This window comes from Dendropsophus ebraccatus, chromosome 1 (assembly GCF_027789765.1).
Source record: "Dendropsophus ebraccatus isolate aDenEbr1 chromosome 1, aDenEbr1.pat, whole genome shotgun sequence".
In the NCBI taxonomy this organism is placed as follows: Eukaryota; Metazoa; Chordata; class Amphibia; order Anura; family Hylidae; genus Dendropsophus; species Dendropsophus ebraccatus.
The window spans coordinates 185610476-185631133 of record NC_091454.1 but is presented as its reverse complement, the minus strand read 5'-3'; the positions used below and the strand labels follow the sequence as shown (position 1 = coordinate 185631133).

The 20658-nt window shown below is 43.8% G+C and overlaps 1 protein-coding gene across 1 annotated transcript in view; it reads left to right on the top strand.

The window, feature by feature from the left end:
- The first annotated feature begins 401 nt into the window (after positions 1–401).
- RASGRF1 (Ras protein specific guanine nucleotide releasing factor 1) overlaps positions 402–20658 on the top strand; it is a 56638-nt gene continuing 36381 nt past the window's right edge. Inside the window, exons 1-3 of the mRNA XM_069986731.1 lie at positions 402–650; positions 11723–11829; positions 15403–15550. Of these exons, the coding sequence (XP_069842832.1) occupies positions 402–650; positions 11723–11829; positions 15403–15550 (504 nt within the window). The remainder of the gene's footprint in view (positions 651–11722; positions 11830–15402; positions 15551–20658) is intronic.

Sequence of the window (20658 nt, the reverse complement as noted above, 5' to 3'; positions counted from 1 at the left end):
TTACCTGGGAAGGCTCTGCGGCTCCTCACCTGTCCCCCCTCCCCTGTATCTGGGGTCCGCTCTTCCCCCGCCTCCTCCCTGTATCTGGGGCTCCAGGACTCCCCCATTCTCCGCATCCCTCCTCCTCCCGGGGCTTGGGCTGGGCTCTGTCCGCGGTGCTGAATCCGGGCAGCAGCGTCACGTGACTCCGGAGACTCGGGACCCCGCCGGAGATCACCGGGACAGTGAGGGGCGGGGGGGAGGAGCCAGTGTGTCAGGCACTGGGGGGACGGACCGGGAGGAGGAGTGCGGCTATCGTACAACGGGGGCTGTACGGGGAGTACCGGAGAGCAGGGGCAGCGTGTGCGGAGGAGGAGGGGGGCACCCGGGTGCGGGGGGGCACCGTGGGCGGGGGCCACAAGATGCAGCGGCTCCGGTTGAACGAGGCTCACGCCGTGTACCTGGGGCTACTGGCGAGGAAGGACGGGACGCGGAGGGGGACCCTCAGCAAGCGCAGCTCGGACAACAGCCGCTGGCAGAGCCGGAGCTTCTCGCTGCTGCACAATCTGCTCTTCTGCTTCGAGAGCGAATCCAGCGGCCGCCCGTGCGCCCTGTACCTGCTGGAGGGCTGCAGCTGCGAGCGGGGGGCCAAGGGGGGCCCGGAGCGACAGGTACGGGGGCTGCCAGGAGGGGGCACCGGGGAGGGCAGGAGGGGGGCACCGGGGCTGGCAGGGAGCTGCTCACCTCTGCAGTCACATGCTCAGGTGTACCATGGCAGAGGCGGCTCCATACTGCCCCCCTACAGGGCAATGCAGATCTGGGGCAGGGCACCCAGACAGGTAGATGGTAGAGAGGCAGATGTCTTCACCTGGGGGCAGAAGGGTCACCTTAGTGGTATTAGTAAGGCCATATGGGCAAGAGGTGGGTATACACAAGTTGGTTAAGATGGATGCGGTATGGGTATGGGGGGGGGGGGGGCATGATGCAGGCAGGTGATGGGCAGGTGTGAATAGTCCTAACTTCAGTAAAAGAGTCTTGGGCCTGCTATGGTGGTAGATGGGTGGCATAGTGGGTTCATTGGTGGGTGCTGCATGTGTCCTCCATCTAGGACTAGATAACACAGCTAGTGGGGTAGGATGGGGGGGGGGTACCATCAGTGTTGTAGAGGGACACAGGAGACTCAGACTTGCCTGGTGGCCTGCAGTAACAGATGGGGAGGGGGTCTGGTTTGCAGGATAGGGGAGAAGGACCAAAGAAGACAAGGAAATTGTGATGGCCAGTGATGGCATCAGAGACTGGGGGATAAGTAAATACTCATAGACAGGGGCACAACTTATAGTGTAAATGGGGTGGGTTGGGGGTGCTTGAGAAATACATGGGGTTGGATTATATATGGATTGGGGCCTACCACCATGTAGGAAGCCTACACAATGTAAGGCTCAGATGGGAAATGGTGTAGCATGTATAGAAGGTAATGTGATATGCATGGTGTAGGGGAACACTTTAAGACAGTGGAAAGTATAGGTACACGTATATGGGGGCTGAGTTAGTAATCTGGGGGAGCAGGCATGTTGGTTTTGGACTAGGAGTTCATAGTTTGACATTAAGAGACTTTTTAGGAAAAAGGTGGAAGAGGTAGGTCTAAGGCACTGCAAACCTCCAGCTGTTGCAAACTACAATTCCCATCATGCCTGGACAACCAAAGCATCATGGGAATCGAAGATTTGTATATAGTAATGGAGGATGACTCCGTATCAAAATAATAGGCCCCAGCTAGTATTACTACACTACTTAAGTCTACATGGTTGGCGGAGAATTAGTCTCGTAGCTAAGTGAGCCCAAAGACTCTTCTACTTGCCCCACAATGGTAAATGGGCCTAGATCAGGGATGGGGAACCTTCAGCCCTCCAGCTGTTGAAAAACTACAGTTCCCATCATGCATGGACAGCCAAAGCTAAAGCTTTGGCCGTCCAGGCATGATGGGAACTGTAGTTTTTCAACAGCTGGAAGGCCGTAGGTTCCCCGTCCCTGGCCTAGAGGTTGAACTGGCTAAGGCTGGGGTGATCCGCTAGAGTTGTGACATTGATTAGGATGCACTGATGTCACTGGTCCCATTCTGGGGTCCAATTGAAGTGTGCATCTCATTGTGGTTCCTGCTACTTTGCTGACTTTGACAGTTCTATAGCTGTGATCATGATGGAAGTGGTAGTTTTACAACGGTGGAGAGCCACCATTTAGGGAGCACAGGATAGAGCTTGACAACACACAACTTAAGTTTCATAGCTATCCTCCACTTCAAACTGATATGACATTAAAGGGGTTATCCAGCGCTACAAAAACATGGCTCCTTTCCCCCCCTCTCTTGTCTCCAGATTGGGTGAGGTTTTGAAACTTAGTTCCATTGAAGTAAATGGAGCTTAAAGGGGTTATCTAGCGCTACAAAAACATGGCCACTTTTCCCCCTACTGTTGTCTCCAGTTTGGGCGGGGTTTTGAAACTCAGTTCCATTGAAGTAAATGGAGCTTAATTGCAAACCGCACCTGAACTGGAGACACGAGAGGGGGGAAAGTGGCCATGTTTTTGTAGTGCTGGATAACCCCTTTAACTAGATAAGGGATGGGGAACCTTCGGCCCTCCAGCTGTTGCAAAACCACAATTCCCATCATGCCTGGACAGCCAAAGCTAAAGCTTTTTCTGTCCAGGCATGATGGGAATTGTATTTTTACAACAATTCGAGGGCCGAAGGTTTCCCATCCCTTATCTAGATAGATATGTGTGTGTGTGTATATATATATATATATATATATATATATATATATATATATATATATATATTAGATTGCACTTATTTGAGTTCCCCTCTTCTTTCCCCCCTAAGAAGTAGGAGTACAGTATGTCAGATGAAAGAAATGTGTTCTGGCATGTGGATAAGCCAGGTATGTTCTACATGAAGTGCTGGTAAACATGGTCGGAAGATTCTGCTGAAGGCAAAGAGAGTGTGGGCAGCTCATTACTTAATCCTTGAGTGTGAACAGATGTGACTGTAATGGATACAGAGAAGAGGTAGTAGTGGGGTATCTATATAGTCACTATATTAGGGGGAAAAATAGGTTAATTGGATCATTGTAGTTCATCTCTTATTACAGGGTTTTGACCAAGTCTGCAGCAGGTTATATATAAACTTCTGTATCCTGCATATAGGTAATGGCGTATAGGGGGATGGACCAGCAATTCCAGCAGTATCGCTCAGGGACTAATAATGCCGAGGCGTAATTCTTTCCTAATAATCTGCAGTATAATAACAACCGACAGCTGCCTGTGGTGCTGGTTATTTAGTTAGTATGAGTGAAAAAAAGACACGTCTATTCCTTTTCCTGTAGCATATATGGCGCCAACATATTCTAGCGTGCTGTACAATCAGTCCCTGCCCACTGTAGGTCTCACTATTTTGTGTCCCCTGTTTCAGACACTTATTAGGAAGTCGGTAAACTATGTTTTTAGACTGTGTGATACCTGTAGACAACCCACACAAGCAGCAGGACAACATGCAGATCCCAGCACTGATCTTGAAGATCCCAGTACATGTGTTTTTGCCCATTCTAATAGCATTATACAGGTAACTATGGGCAGCGTGGTGGCTCAGTGGTTAGCAGCATTGGTGTTAGCAGCCAATGTTGTTAACTACTAAGCCGCCATGCTGCCTATAGTTGTATAATGCCATTAGAATGGGGAAGAACACATGTAAGGAGCAGGTACACACAGTCAGGTCATTGGCTAGAACTAAAAAATATTATTATTCTTTATTATTTTAACATTGAGTGCATTAGGGATTTTGATGATTTTAAAGGGCTTTTCCAGATAAACGACTTACCGCCTATCCTATGGTTAAGTGTTTGATTGATGGAGATCCAATCACTGAAACTCCTGCAGATCACAAAAATAGGTCTAGATGGATGGAACGAGCAGTGGTTGGGTATGAACCATTTGGATGCATTTGGGCCCTATTACACCAACAGGTATCTGACAGATTTTTGCTGCCAAAGCCAGGAACAGACTATAAACAGAACAGGTCATAAAGGAAAGACTGGATTCCTCCTCTTTAAATCCGTTCCTGACTTTGGCTGTAAAAAATCTGTCAGATATCTGTTGGTGTAATAGGGCCCTTAGATTCGATGATGATATAAGTACTATACTCTGGCAGGCCCCTTGTTTTGGTGATCGGTGGAAGTCCCATCGGTTGGACCCCTACTTATCAGACACTGATGCCGCAGGCAGGTGATGAGTGTCCTTTATGGAAAAACCTCTTTAGGGTGCATTCACACCTACAGGATCTGCAGCAGATTTGATGCAGTGTTCAGTTATTTAAATGAAATCTGCTGCAGAAAATCAGCTGCAGATCCTGTAGGTGTGAACGCACCATTAACAAATAATTGTACAAGATCCGCGTTATAATCCAGCGCTGCATTCGTAACTCGGCTACGCTGCTTGTTGCTATGGAAACGGTAAACAAGTTTGCTGACGGACACATCCCTATAACCCAATAGGATTGTTCTTATTATTTCCTACATCTGATTAACGTGCAAAAGACTTTACTCCCGTAATAGAGCAAGCTCTAAATTCAGCAGGAGATTTCAGCTCTGAAGCCTGCAGGGTTGTAACTGCAGCTGTGGGCTATGATTCAAACTGTAAATAAAGTACAGTACAAGATTATATCATCTATATCATAAAAATCAAAGTCTGTCTGTCTGTCTGTCCTTCTGTCTGTCTGTCTGTCCTCTATAGACTTTCAAACGCCTGAACCGTTTGACCCAAAATTTGGCACACAGATACACTGGGTGCCCGGGAAGGTTATTGCGAAGGTCCCGTCCCCGCCAGATGTACAGGAGGGGAGGGGGAGGGGAAAGAGAGGCGCCCCATAGAGATGAATGGGAAAATCTCCTCACTGCAAACACAGGTGATATAATTAGCTGCAGCAGACACGGCAGTTGGAGCCTTAGCAACCAATAGGATTACTGCTTTCATTTTCACAGGGAGCAATGGTTGCTAGGGAAGCTGCCTCACAACATCCACAGTAATAACTGGTAGACCCCCTACTCCATCTATACAGTACATGTATATACAGGGCCCCCTACTCCATCTATACAGTACATGTATATACAGGACCCCCTACTCCATCTATACAGTACATGTATATACAGGACCCCCTACTCCATCTATACAGTACATGTATATACAGGACCCCCTACTATATCTATACAGTACATGTATATACAGGGCCCCCTACTCCATCTATACAGTACATGTATATACAGGACCCCCTACTCCATCTATACAGTACATGTATATACAGGACCCCCTACTCCATCTATACAGTACATGTATATATAGGACCCCCTACTCCATCTATACAGGACATGTATATACAGGGCCCCCTACTCCATCTATACAGTACATGTATATACAGGGCCCCCTACTCCATCTATACAGTACATGTATATACAGGGCCCCCTACTCCATCTATACAGTACATGTATATACAGGACCCCCTACTCCATCTATACAGTACATGTATATACAGGGCCCCCTACTCCATCTATACAGTACATGTATATACAGGGCCCCCTACTCCATCTATACAGTACATGTATATACAGGGCCCCCTAATCCATCCATACAGTACATGTATATACAGGGCCCCCTACTCCATCTATACAGTACATGTATATACAGGACCCCTACTCCATCTATACAGTACATGTATATACAGGACCCCCTACTCCATCTATACAGTACATGTATATACAGGACCCCCTACTCCATCTATACAGTACATGTATATACAGGGCCCCCTACTCCATCTATACAGTACATGTATATACAGGACCCCCTACTCCATCTATACAGTACATGTATATACACGACCCCCTACTCCATCTATACAGTACATGTATATACAGGGCACAACAGGTATACCAAACTGTGACTGGGTAACACTGCTACACCAGACCTGACCAATACCGCCATACTGTGCTGGATAACTGTCATACCAGACCTGACCAATACTGCCATACTGTGACTGGATAACACCTCCATACCAGACCTGACCAATACCGCCATACTGTGACTGGATAACACCTCCATACCAGACCTGACCAATACCGCCATACTGTGACTGGATAACACCTCCATACCAGACCTGACCAATCCGCCATACTGTGACTGGGTAACACTGCCACACCAGACCTGACCAATACCGCCACACTGTGACTGGATAACACTGCTATACCAGACCTGATACCAACATACTGTGACTGGATAACACTGCCATACCAGACCTGAACAATACCGCCACACTGTGACTGGATAACACTGCTATACCAGACCTGATACCAACATACTGTGACTGGATAACACTGCCATACCAGACCTGAACAATACCGCGATACTGTGACTGGGTAACACCGCCACACCAGACCTGACCAATACCACCATATTGTGACTGGATAACACTGCCACACCAGACCTGACCAATACCACCATACTGTGACTGGATAACACTGTCATACCAGACCTGACCAATACCGCCATACTGTGACTGGATAACACTGTCATATAATACCTGACCAATACCGCCATACTGTGAATGGATAACACCGCCACACCACACCAGACCTGACCAATACCGCTATACTGTGCTGGATAACACTGTCATACCAGACCTGACCAATACCGCCATACTGTGACTGGATAACACTGCCATACCAGACCTGACCAATACCGCCATACTGTGCTGGATAACACTGTCACACCAGACCTGACCAATACCGCCATACTGTGACTGGATAACACTGCCATACCAGACCTGACCAATACCGGCAAACTGTGACTGGGTAACACCGCCACACCAGTCCTGACCAATACCACTATACTGTGACTGGATAACACCGCCACACCAGACCTGACCAATACCGCCATACTGTGACTGGATAACACCCCCATACCAGACATGATCAATACCGACACACTGTGACTGAATAACACTGCGGGTAAATACAACCCTGCAGGTATACAGGACACTACAGGTATACAGGACCCCAAAACTATACACTACAAGTGCACGGGACCTCCACAAAACTATATACTACAGGTATACAGGACCCCAAACTTTACACTACAGGTATACAGGACCCCAAAACTATATACTACAGGTATACAGGACCTCCACCAACTATATACTTCAGGTATACAGGAACTCCACCAACTATATACTACAGGTATATAGGACCCCAAACTATACACTACAGGTATACAGGACCTCAAAACCATACACTACAGGTATACAGGACCTACACCAACTCTATAATACAGGTATACAGCACCTTCACCAACTCTATACTACAAGTATACAGGACCCCAAATATACTACAAGTATACAGGACCCCAAATATACTACAGGTATACAGGAACTCCACCAGCTATATACTACAGGTATATAGGACCCCAAACTATACACTACAGGTATACAGGACCTCCACCAACTCTTTACTATAGTTATACAGGACCCTCAAACTATTTACTACAGGTATACAGGACCCCAGAACTATATACTATAGGTATACAAGACCTCCACCAATTATACACTACAGGTATCCAGGACCCTCAAACTATAAACTACAGGTATACAAGACCTCCACCAACTATACATTACAGGTATACAGCACCAACTATATACTACAGGTATACAGGACCCCCAAACTATACAGTACAGGTATACAGGACCTTCACCAACTGTACACTGCAGGTATACAGGACCTCCCTCAACTATACACTATAGGTATACAGCCCCCCCAACTATGCACTACAGATATGCGAGACCCCTAAAAACTATACATTGTGGGTATACAGAACCCCTCCAAATATGCACTACAGGTATACACTAATTCCACTGATTAACTCAGATGAAACAATACCTTTAGCTTGGCCTCCTGGGCACCTTAGAACAAATCTAATTAACACACTGACACTTTATACCCGGGCAGCGCCGGGTACATTTTCTAGTATATAATATATAGCAAACAACCCATATCCTATTCCCATCTGATGCCATTGGTTTATTACCCCCATCATTTGTATGTGGGGCTATCTTGGCTGCTATTTCCCTCTGAAAACAGATTTTTCGAGGTGATCCCGGCCTTCCAAGCATCTGGACCACAAGTAGAAGTGATTTATATGCATGCGGTGCCTGAACACCATTGATTTGATAGCTTTGTCAGGCAGAGGTCTTATTTTTGCTGATCTCTACTTTTTCCTTATTGACAGATGGAAATTTTACCGCATTTTAAAGGCACATTAGTCTGATGTCATAGCCCCTTCATTAACCTCGTTCTTCATCTTTTCTTAGTCCACCTGGACCTTGTTTAAAATGGGTCAGGATAAAACCACCTATATACATCTCATCTGAAGACAAACCTTGCTTCCCGGCATCTCCTCAGATCACTGTAATGTATATGGACAGCCCCAAACTTTTACATCCAAGGTGTCATTGAGCAGATATGGGCAGGACGGAAAACAGGAAAAGGTTCAGAATTGTATCACTATATGAGACGCTAAACCAGTGTTCCCCAATATGTGACTTTACAGCAGTACGGTACGGCCATCTAAATGCAGTCTGTATACAATCCCAGCAGCTGCATGGATAAAAATATAGGCAAGAATAAAAGAAGTTCACCAATAAAAATGAAAAGTAATGGTCCATTTACACGGAATGATTATTGTTTGAATTTCCGCAATAACGATCGCATTTGAGCGATAATCGGCTTGTGTAAACACAGCAAATGATCAAGCAACGAGCGAGAAATCGTTCATTGAAATCTTTTAACATGTTCTCAAATCATTGTTGGTCGTTCGCTGAAAATTAGCAGATCGGTTCGTGTAAACAGTCTTTCACAGATTCACCCTATGTGTGAGATAAATGATCTTAAAATGATCGCAGTAACGATTTGTTTAACGTTTAAAATGATCGTTATAAAAACAAAGTCGTTAAACAATCGATTGCCCAAATTATGGCTCAGTGTAAAAGGACCATAAGAAGTGATCTTCTGGACATTAGGTTGGACCCCCAAAGGACACCTGTCCCCTAAGTACAGTGAAGGGTCAGTAAAGAAAATGGATATGGCAGCTGTTTTTTACAGGGGTACTTCAGTGGAAAAAAATTGTTTTCAAATCAACTGGTGTCAGAAAGTTATACAGATTTGTAGATTTCTTCTATTAAAAAAATCTCAAGATTTCTATTAATTATCAGCTGCTGTGTGTCCTGCAAGAAATTATGTATTCTTTCCAATCTGACACAGTGCTCTCTGCTGCCACCTCTGTCCATTTCAGGAACTGTCCAGAGCAGGAGAGGTTTTCTATGGGGATTTCCTACTGCACTGGAAAGTTCCTGACATGGACAGAGGTGGCAGCAGAGAGCACTGTGTCTGACTGGAAACAATACATCACTTCCTGCAGGGCATACAGCAGCTGATAAGTACTGGAAGACTTAAGATTTTTTTAATAGAAGTAATTTACAAACCTGTATAATTTTCTAACACCAGTTGATTGAGGAGTACCCCTTTGAGTGTAATTCATCTATGAATCAAATGTATCATGTATTAGTTTAAGGTAACCTGACACATTGAAAATGCAACTCATTATACAATAAAAGGGGATATATATAATATGCATTTAATTTTTTTTTATTCCTGTTTATTCTTGGCTTAGGAGTCCAGACACTGGTCCTACTCAGTGACTGACAGTAGTCACACATAGAACAGGCTGTTAATCGGAGAGTAAGGCCGCCCACTAGACTCTTAAGCCAAAAATTAGCAGGGGTAACTTCACAGCTCCTCCAGCTTTATGTCATAGTCCCTGATGATTGGACTGCATTTTTAATATGGCAGGTCTCCTAATTATAATGGGCCCATGACTTTTAATGCTCATATTTGTTAGTTTGGGCCCATGAATTTTAATGCACATTACTGTTAGTTTGGCTCTGATGGGTAGTGATACAAAAGTTTATATTGATGGGAAAAAGGTGCACCAATACCTGTGCAGCAGAAACAATCATTCTATTTAGCATCTTGACTGAAACAGGGCAGAAGTGCCAAGTTGCTGAGCGAGATCCATCTTCCATCACTCAACAGCTATGAGATGAATGAAAAGCAATGCTGTTCCCTTGACTCCATTTATTTTTTTTTAAAATCCATAATATGTTTAATAAAGCTGCCCCTTTTAGCACCAAGAATACTCATAGAGCACTAGATCCATGGCCTCCTCACCTTCCTTGTGCCCATCAACTGAATCCAGGCCGCTGCTTATAACAGCCTATAGTCCTATAGTGCACTGATAGTAAGCCATAAAGGATACGAGCCTGGATCACTGCAGGATGTTGTTAGTGTGTTAACTGTATGGATAGGTTTTATTGGTGACATGAAAAAGTGCTAATCTTAGGCACTTACATATACTGGAACAGGCCTGCTATGGTCTTTGGACATTGTATGGCTTCAAGAAAATCTTTCAGCAGTTTTGAGCTCTATTCCTATAGAGGATGGGTAGCGGTGTTAAAAAAAAAACTAAAGTTCCAGTCAAGCAGGTTCCATGAGCAAAAAAAATGCCTTGTTGCATCCCAGGTATCTTTATAGCTGGTGCCCAGGAGGCGGACCCTTCATGCTAAGTGCCCATAGTGCTCTGTGCTGAGCTCTTACCAAGACCCTCCTCTCAGCTCTATCAGTCTCCTAATTGGATGCTAGAGCGGAGGAGAGGCCTATGGGCACTTGGCATAAAGGACCCGCCTCCTGGGCACCTGTGGTATCAGTTCCTGAAAAAAAGATGTTTGTTTAAAGGGGTTACCCAGCGCTACAAAAACATGGTTATTTTTCCCCCTATCTTGTCTCCAGTTCAGGTGCGGTTTGCAATTAAGCTCCATTTACTTCATTGGAGTTTCAAAACCCCACCCAAACTGGAGACAACAGTAAGGGGAAAGTGGCCATGTTTTTGTAGCGTGTTATTCACAGAATAACACACATTACAAAGTTATACAACTTTGTACTATATGTTTTGTCTGTGAATGGCCCCCTTCCCCGTGTCCCCCCCCCCCGTGTACCCGGAAGTGTAGTGCTTTATACATACCTGATCTGTGCCGACACGCGTCCGACATCTTGTGCCAAACGTCATCTTCGGCCGGCCAGCCCGAACAGGTATGTATAATGCACTACACTTCCGGGTACACGGGTGGGGGTGGTGGGACACGGGGAAGGGGGCCATTCACAGACATAACATTCATTACAAAGTTGTATAACTTTGTAATGTGTGTTATTCTGTGAATAATTTTTTACCGCCGCACTACCCCTTTAAGTCTACATGACCAAAACTACAGGTAAATAGGTCAGTAGTTTCGGTCACTAGACCCAAAAAGGTAAATCTTCCACCTATGCAGCCACTTTAAAGTAATATTAGGATGTGTATGCTATACTGTTATAATGGGAACCTTCTTCTAAGAAATAGCAGGGATCCCTCGTGCTGATCATATACTGTAGTTTTCCCTTATATTAGGGAATCGCTGTGTATGCAGTTTCCTTATATAACCATAATCTTATAGCATTTAGCATTGTTTGTCTGTTCCTATTCCATAGGTAGATTCTGTGCTTGGCCTCTGGATATTTCCAGTGTACTTTGGGGACTTTGCTGACTTTGTCTTTCTTGACAGTATTGTTTCATCATCAACTTTAATCACGAGAATCAGAAGCCCTTGGAGCTGCGCACAGAGGACTCCAATGACTGTGATGAGTGGGTCAACGCTATATCACGAGCGAGGTAACGTCTGCAGTCTGAGTGGCGAAAAATGCGTAGAAAATAATTACAATGTTTTTTAAAGAGAATATAAAGAAACTCTCTTTGTAGCACCATGTTTTAATCAAGTTTCTATGTTAAAGGGCTGGCCACATTCCTCAGTGTACAGTAAAGTGTACACACTGCACTTACTGACAGCAGCTCCCTGTGTGTCTCATAGGGCTAACATCAGACTCCCCTCCTCCAGGCTGGGCTGCCCTGCTCTGTGGTTAGTCTGTCCATAAGATGACCGACATGGAAGAGCATGTGACCATGTTCGCTCCCCAGTGTCCTCCATAGGCACAGGCTCAGTGGTGGATACAGGGGGCGGGGCATCGTCACATGCTCCTCCATGCCAGCCATCTTATGGACAGAATCACCACAGAGCAGGACAGCATAGCTTGGAGGAGAGTTTTATGATTTTAGCTCTATGAGGTACACAGGAAGCTACGGTCAGTAAGTGTAGTGAGTACACTTACTAATACTGTACACTGAGGAATTTTACTATAATGCGGCCAAACCCTTTTTTTTATTGATTTGTTTCTAATCTTTCATTTTACAATATATATTTGAAAAAAAATAATCCTGAAATCTTTCAATTTTCATTCTGACCTCTAACCCTAAAACTAAGCTGTACAGATGACTTTCTAAATTGTAACACTAGTATATAGATAAGATGAGATCAGACCATTCACAATACGTCTCACTTAGAGCTCAGCCCCTCTCCTCCCAGTGAAATGTGACACTGGTATGTATGGTAATGTAACAAGAGCAGTGTTTTATATAAAGCTCTATTTTCAGATCGCCAACCTCCACTTTAAAAAATTAAATAAAAAAGTACAGGGAACCACCCTGATAACTGCTCAGGCAGCATGAAAGCGATGACTGGTTCCATTTAACTACATTGCAGACAAGTCATGTATACTTAACCTATATTGCCTCTTATATATGTAAACTCATATTGCAGTGTAGTTGTGTATGTATCCATAGGCCCCATACCAGGAGAACTCACTGTAAATTACAGCGTAAAAAGAGACAAGGTACTTTCTGGTAAATCCTTATGTAATGGGTTACTGACAACTCTTGTATAATCTAATAAGCAATGAACAAAAATATGGTAAGTCATAGAGGTGAAAGGCCACCTTAAATTTATAGGAACCGATCACAGGTTTTGTAAGCTGCTTTATTTGCTACAGTTTTTCCTCATAGAAGCCAATGGTGGAAAATGCTATAAAACGGCAATGTAAAATATGGCCACTACTTATCTGCCGCAAATGTACACACGGCTTTATAAAAAATACCTTTAATATCCTTATAAATTACAACATTGAGGGCATTAGCCTAATGCATAGCAGCAATCCCCGGCCCAGAGACGGTGCAGTCACTTTGTGTTTTCTGGATTCCAGACTTGACAGTGAGTTGACAGGAGATGAATTCTTGGGTCACTCATGTGGAAAGGAATTAAAATGCTACAGGCAGATCTCATCTTACCACTCCTATTTACTACTCCTCTCAGCACCGGGAGCCACATCGCTGAGCAGTTTGATTAATAGAATGTAATGGAGCTAATTCATATTGTGGGATGTGAAGTTTACAATTGTGAACAACTGCTTACCGTCTTCTGTCGCCACATTTACTGTGAATATCCGTGTTCTAGTGTTAGTGGAAGACAGAAATGAGGTTTTTCAGATGGTGGGGCTGGCTGTTTTACAAGCCAAATATAATATTACATTATACCGTTTATATAAGAGGCTTTTAAGCACTTAAAGGGGTTGTTAACCATTTTTTTTTTTATTTCAAATCAACTGGTGCTAGAGATTTATAATTTACTTCTTTTAAAATTTCTCAAGTCTTCCAGTACTTATCAGCTGCTGTATGTCTTGCTGGTTGTGGTGTATTCTTTCCAGTCTAATACGTTTCTCTCTGTTGCCAGAGGTGGCAGTAGAGAGAACCATGTCAGACTGGAGAGAATGTCAGGAACTGACCAGAGCAGTAGCAAATCCCCATAGAAATCTTTTCCTGCTCTTCAGACTGGAATGAATACACCACTTCTTGCAGGACATACAGTAGCTTATAAGTACTTGAAGACTTTTTTTTTAATAGAAGTAAATAACAAATCTCTAGCACTTTCTGCCACCAGTTGATTTGAAAGAAAAACATTTTTTTTGTGAACAACCCCTTTAAAAGGAACCTGTCATATTGGAATCCAGTCAGCAGAAGGAGTTGTAGGAGATTTAGTACAAATTGTATTTTATTCATTTAAATCTTTGCTCATTTTGGGTTTGAGTCCAGTAGGTTGTCCTACTCAGTGACTGACAGCTATCTGTGTAAGCACAGTCATAAAGGGAAGGCTGTCAATGAGACCGCCCTGACCGTGTTGAGTGGACAGCTGCAGAATATAAAGTTCAATGCCGCCCTAGAGAGTTCTGGAAAACATGGATACAGCCGTTGTCACAAAAGCACGTCTAAAGGTGTGTTTACACGTAACACGTAACGTGTAAACGCGACGAACGAGAAAACGTTCATTTAGATTTTTCAACATGTTATCAAATCGTCCTTCGCAAAAAATTCGCAGATCGTTCCGTGTGAACAGTCGTTCGCCAATTTAATCAATGTGTGAGATAGGCTTAAGCGATCGCAAAACAATCGCAAAACGATTTTCTGTACGATATATCGTACCGTCTAAACGCTGATCGTTATGAAAAAAAATCGTTACTCCGACATCGTTAATCGTACAATCGGGCCAATTATCGTTTCGTGTAAACGCACCTTAAGTTTCAATTGATCAGGGTCCAGGTGTTGACTAGTTCACTGCAGGCAACATACTCCATAGACTTAAAATGGAGCCCATTTTCTGCAGTGAGACTGCAGTGAACTAGTGTTTACTCCTGCACACTTGGTCTAATGTTTGGTGGTGGTCTGAACACGTAGGGGAGACATTCACTATTGAGTCTAAAACGTGCGATTTTTTTTTAGAGTATTCATCTGTTTTTTTTTTACCCAGCTGAATAGAACTAATTTAACAAACTTTTCTTTTTAGTGTTTAGAATATTTACGAAATATTCACAAAAAAATGCGCCAAAAAATTCACCTGGTACTGACCATACATAGGCCTGCGCCAGTTTGTGCAATTTAAATTAAATTAAATTGAGCACAAATTCCACATTTTTGGGGTGAATACTCAAAAAACAGGCAGATTTAAAAAAAAAAAAAAAAAAACTATCTATCTATCTATATATATAATATATATATATATATTCGCCTGTGGAATACTGGTTGATAAATTAGACCAAAATGGGTGAAAAACCAATTATTCACCTAAAAAGGCGCAAAGCCCTTGATAAATTTCCCCCTTAGACCCCGACCGACCAAAACTTTTGACAATGTTTAGAAGGATGGGTTTATAGTGGGGCATTGCCATTAAGGCCCTTTTTTTTCATCTCACCTTCTAGAAGGGAGAGAATGTAAGGTCTATGAATATCTTTCCTGTCCACCTTGACAAATGCAGGAATTAAGTATTATTTTATCCATTGATTGTCTTTTCTGAACCTTCTCCAGCTACAAGACCCTGGTGACTGAGCATGAAGCTTTGATGCAGAAATACTTACATTTACTGCAAATTGTTGAAACTGAGAAGAAGGTTGCCAAACAATTGAGACAACAAATAGAAGATGGAGAAGTGGAGGTCGAACGTCTCAAATCTGAGGTGAGGAATCTCTTATAATCAAATGATCATTGTTCAGCTATTCCACTATTTAAATATTTTATCCTCCCTCCTTCAATTGTACTGTCAGGATTGTCCATAGAGCAGCTATACATTAGTGACCAAGGGTGGTGGGGGGCATCTTGTAAAACTCTTGCCTTTCACATTAAAAGAGTTTCACCCTTGGGTATTTGGCATGTTTTGGAACACACCATAACACATGGAACACATGTTGGAAGATTTACTGATTTACTTACCAAAGTTTTTGGTAAGTCTCTTTTTTCAATTACATGTAATAGAAACTTTTGCACCTCACTCAAAAAAACATGGTTTCATGGGAAAGGGAATTGATTTAAAGGGCTTATCCAGGCTTACAAAAACATGTCTACTTTCTTCAAGAAACAGCACCACACTTGTCCTCAGTTTGGGTGTAGTTTTGCAGCTCAGTTCCATTGAAGTGAAAGTAGTTGAATTGTAATACCACCCACAATCTGGGGACAGGGGTGTAGCGCTGATTTTGCAGGAAGTCAGCTGTGTTTTTTCTAACCCCGGATAACCCCTTTAAAATGCACCACAACTGCAACAAAAACTTGACATTACTTACCTTATATCCTCACTGATGATGTGACCTGCTCATGTGTTATGTGGAAAATTTTGAAAATAAAATATATGTTTGCAAAAAAAAAAAAACTTGACATAAACCTCTGGTGCATAGTTAGTGAATAGTTGGTTGAGCATAACACATTTAGTGCAGTCAAGTACTATATAAGTATCAGGCCATGTTCACATGTTGTATGACACCGACCGTTCCGGGACCTGGCCAGTGTCAGAAGAGATCATCCCGGACGGTACTGCAGTACCGGCCTAACGATCTTTACCGACGCTGAAATTGGATGCGGGTGCACGCTCCACTGTGTGAACTGACATGGTTTTCTGCAGCCACTATTCATTGAATAGCGGCTGCAGAGAACTGACATGTCAGTTTCTTGCGGCGCCACTAGGGATTCCTTAGAAGGCAGCACTATGTAAGTACCGTAGAAATGACGGCCGTTATTACAAGTCTGTGTTTGCTGGGAGAGTCTTTTTCTACAATGTGTTTGGTATCTTCTAGTTATAGTTAGACTATGTATTCTGCTTATGACTCCTATAGGGAAGCAGGCATTAGAATGCATCTACATGTGGGAGCACTCTATAACTGCAGTATATTGGTACATCACTATTTTTGGTAATTTTCTGCCCTGTGCAGAGCCTCACCCGCATCCCCAGGTCTCCTCCTCTACTCACAGCTCCTGGACATGTGCAGTTTGCCCAGTCTTCGTGTGCACGGTCGATGTGCGGTTAAGACTCCATTGTTTGCTGTGTTAATGCGCAGAGCGCCGTGCACTTTTCATGTAGTGCTCCCTTTGTGTTGAGATAAATAGGAGGAGGACATGGTGTCATTGGGATGTGATGTCTGTGTCACAGCTGCTGACACTTTGATGTGTTAATGAGAATTATTTGATATTAAAAGCTGAAAATGTGAATATTTATGACTGTAAGATTTGGTGCTTTTCATAAGCAATTGCTGATCATTAACCTCTTGGATACGGAGCAGCTACGACTGTTATCAGACAAATCCTGACATCTGTTGATCACTTCCAGCAGATACGTTTTCTTAAAGGGAATGTGATACCAGAAAATGACCTGTTGTTATATCAGGTTTTTGTGTTAAAGGGAAACTGACAGCACGGATATGCATATATCTATGCTGCCACTTAGCAGTTACCTATTTAACGGACATCCTGACGGTACTATACTCACTGCTGTGTGATTCAGCATTTTTGGAAAAAAATGATCTTTTTTGCACTGGCAACTTCGTCTGTCAATCATTCTGGAGGAGGCGGGCGGCCTGAAGACAAAGCGCTGGCTGGCACTGTGCAAAATAAAATTTATTTTTTTCTAAAAAACACTGGATCCCACAGCAAAGAGGTAGGTACCGAAGAGATGCCCACTTAGGGTACAAACACACAGGGTGGATTCGCAGGTGATATCTCGCAGCGAATTTGCAGCGAGATCCACTGCGGATCCCTGGCCTGTAGTTTCTATGACAATGAAGACATTCTGCCTCGAGTATGAAACTGACAGCCCTGTTAACCCCCGCCGGCCGTAGCATACTGTACCTGCTGCTCTGTATACTGCTCTGCATACTGTATCTGGTGCTCCCGGCGGGGCAGCGCATTGATTGGCTGACCAGGACGTCCAGCCGGGAACCCCGTAAGCAAGCCGGAGCTTTCAGTCTGGCAACTTAACCTAAACTAAGCTGACACTTTCTGTTCTGTACAGATCGTTTTGCAGCAGTGTGCTCCTTATCCTCACAGACAGGATTACAATAATAGATGTCACCAGTGTATAAATAAGACAAGATCAGGCCATGTACATTACATGGTTGTCAGTGCTTAATCTCACCCTACCCTGCACACTGAACTCTGCACAGGTCACAGAGCATGCCTAGAAAACTCTCCCTTCAGTCTATTGTGCATATGTCCATGAGGCTTGCCATAAAGCAAAGATAGAGAATAGTAACGCAGTAGAATAAAGAATCTTTTAATATTTGGCTCAAAGAAAATCTGCATGATAAATTATTTTAAAGTCTCCCCTACCCGTTTTATTTGTTGCATTTTTACATTGCATTACAAATCATGCAGTTCAGAGACTTCATGTGTTTTTTAAAGAAGGGGAAAAAACAATGGGACACAAACTGCTTTTAAAAAAAAAAAAAACAACATCTGGAGCCATGCTGCAATTGAAATAAAAAGGCATTATATCAAACCTTGTGCAGTGGAGCATGAAAGCAGGAATCTTATTGGGTTATCAGGCATTCTGTAGACTTCTCTAGAACATCTACAAATGACAGAAAAAGAAAACCCATGTAACAGACGTTATAAGTAGAAGCCAGTCACCAAAAGGTTTCAATAACTGTGAAAAATTCTTCAAGGGACAGAGTTATTACGCTGTCTTGTAGTAACATTCTTTTTGTCTCTCACCGCAACCAATCACAGCTCGGCTTTCATTTCTCACCTGGGGGGGGGGCAGGTATGCAAACAGACCTATTAGGAAGAGGCACTGCAAGATGGGAAATGTAGTTTCCTGGCTGGTGCCATCTTGGATATAGGTGGGCTTTTAGAAAAACGTGTAACTCAGGAACTGCGGCAGCTAGAAAGATAGAAGATGGCTCAAGGGGGACTTGGTGAGTAAAGCCCCTATTAAATAGGGCGATCAGCTGGAGCAAGGGATTGCTGACCTGTTAGTTTAGCGCTCGTTTGCTCCTCGTTGCCTGCTCGCTGCCGGCACTATTACACGTGCAGACCGTCTGGGGAGCCCATAGGCGATAGTGGCCCTCTGCTGCCGCCTCTCCTATAGCACAGAGCTACGGCAACAAATTCATTGTTAGGCTGATTGTCGCCCTTTCAGCCTGTTGGAAAAAAAAACAGTCGACAACGTGCATGTCGGCTGATCGTTGTCTTCTATTGCACAAAGCAATTACCGGCCATAACGGTCGATATTGGCCAAATATGGCCAATAATCGCTTCATGTAATAGGGCCTTAAAGGAGTACTCCGGTGATCATGGAAAAAAAACTAATTTATTCATACATGTTTAGGGTGTGTCATTACATTGTCTTGTTGTGTTATTTTTTTTTTTAACTCCCCTTTGTAGTCCCCATGCACCTACATTGATTCAATCAAAAACGTATCTGCTTCCTGTTTCATCAACATCTCCAGGGCATGCGCTCCAGTCTGACTCTCTATATTCCCCTCTCGCTGTCAAGGCGCTCTAGGAGTTCCCTGGCCTCTCTATGGTCCCGTGTGTTTCTCCTCACTGCCCTACCTGATAACCAACTGCCAATCCTGTTGCTAAGCAACATACTTTGTGTGTAAGGGTACAAACACACACAGCAGATACGCAGCAGATTTGATGCTGTGTTCAGTTATTTACATCTAATCTGCTGCGTATCGCAGCAGTAAATACGCAGCGTATATGCCGTGTGTGTTTGTACCCTAAAGATTGTCCTCACAGGAAAAACCCTGCTGACTTGGTCATGTTGTAAATACATATCTGTAGTTTTACTATGCAGGAATTGTTGCGCTCACCTCCACTATCGTTCTACCTCAGCAACCTTCCCACCCCCGCGAATCCTCAGCCCCCCCCCCCCCCTCCCCCGTGCATCTTGGAGACTCTGTAATAGGGGAGGGGTATTTCACTATTGGCTTCGTTGTCACCCCCTCTGTGACTCTCCATTTGTTGTGGCTCCTGTAGATGTTGAATAGCTACAAATCCCAGTATGACCTGGTGACATTACATGATGGGTAGTAGTTATGCAACTAGAAGAGCTTCAGGTGGCAGAAGTACAAGATGAGGATGGGACTTGTAGGTATGAAACCAGGAGAGCTCCAAGTTGCACAACTTCAACTCCCATCCTCATGTTGTGATGACACTACAAGATGGGAGTTGAAGTTCTGCCACCTGGAACTCTTCTGGTTGCATAACTACAGCTACCATCATGTACCATCACCAAAACATGTCGATGGGGCTTGTAGGTATGCAACCAGGTATGCACAACTACAACTCCCATCCTTATGTTATGATGGCACTACAAGATGGGAGTTAAAGTTCTGCCACCTGTAGTTTTCCTGGTTGCATAACTCCAGCTACCATTATGTACAATCACCACACCATGAGGATGGAGCTTGTAGTTATGCAACCAGGAGAGCTCCAAGTTGCTCAACTACAACTCCCATATTGTACTGTTACCACAACACGATGATGGGTCTAGTAGTTATTCAACTTGCAGTGCTCACGGTTAAAGAACTACAACTCCCATCTGGCACCGTCACCACAATATGAGGATAGGAATTGTAGTGATGCAGCCAGGAGAAATCCAAGTTGCAAAACTTCAACTCCCATTATCCTGATGTAGGGACAATACTCTATATGGGAATTGTAGTTTTCCAACTTTGATCTCTCCTGGTTGCATAACTAAAAGCCCCAGCCTCACCTTGTGGTGACATTACAAGATGGGAGTTGCAGTTCAGCCACCTTTAGATCAGTTGCAGTTCAGCCACACCCATCATG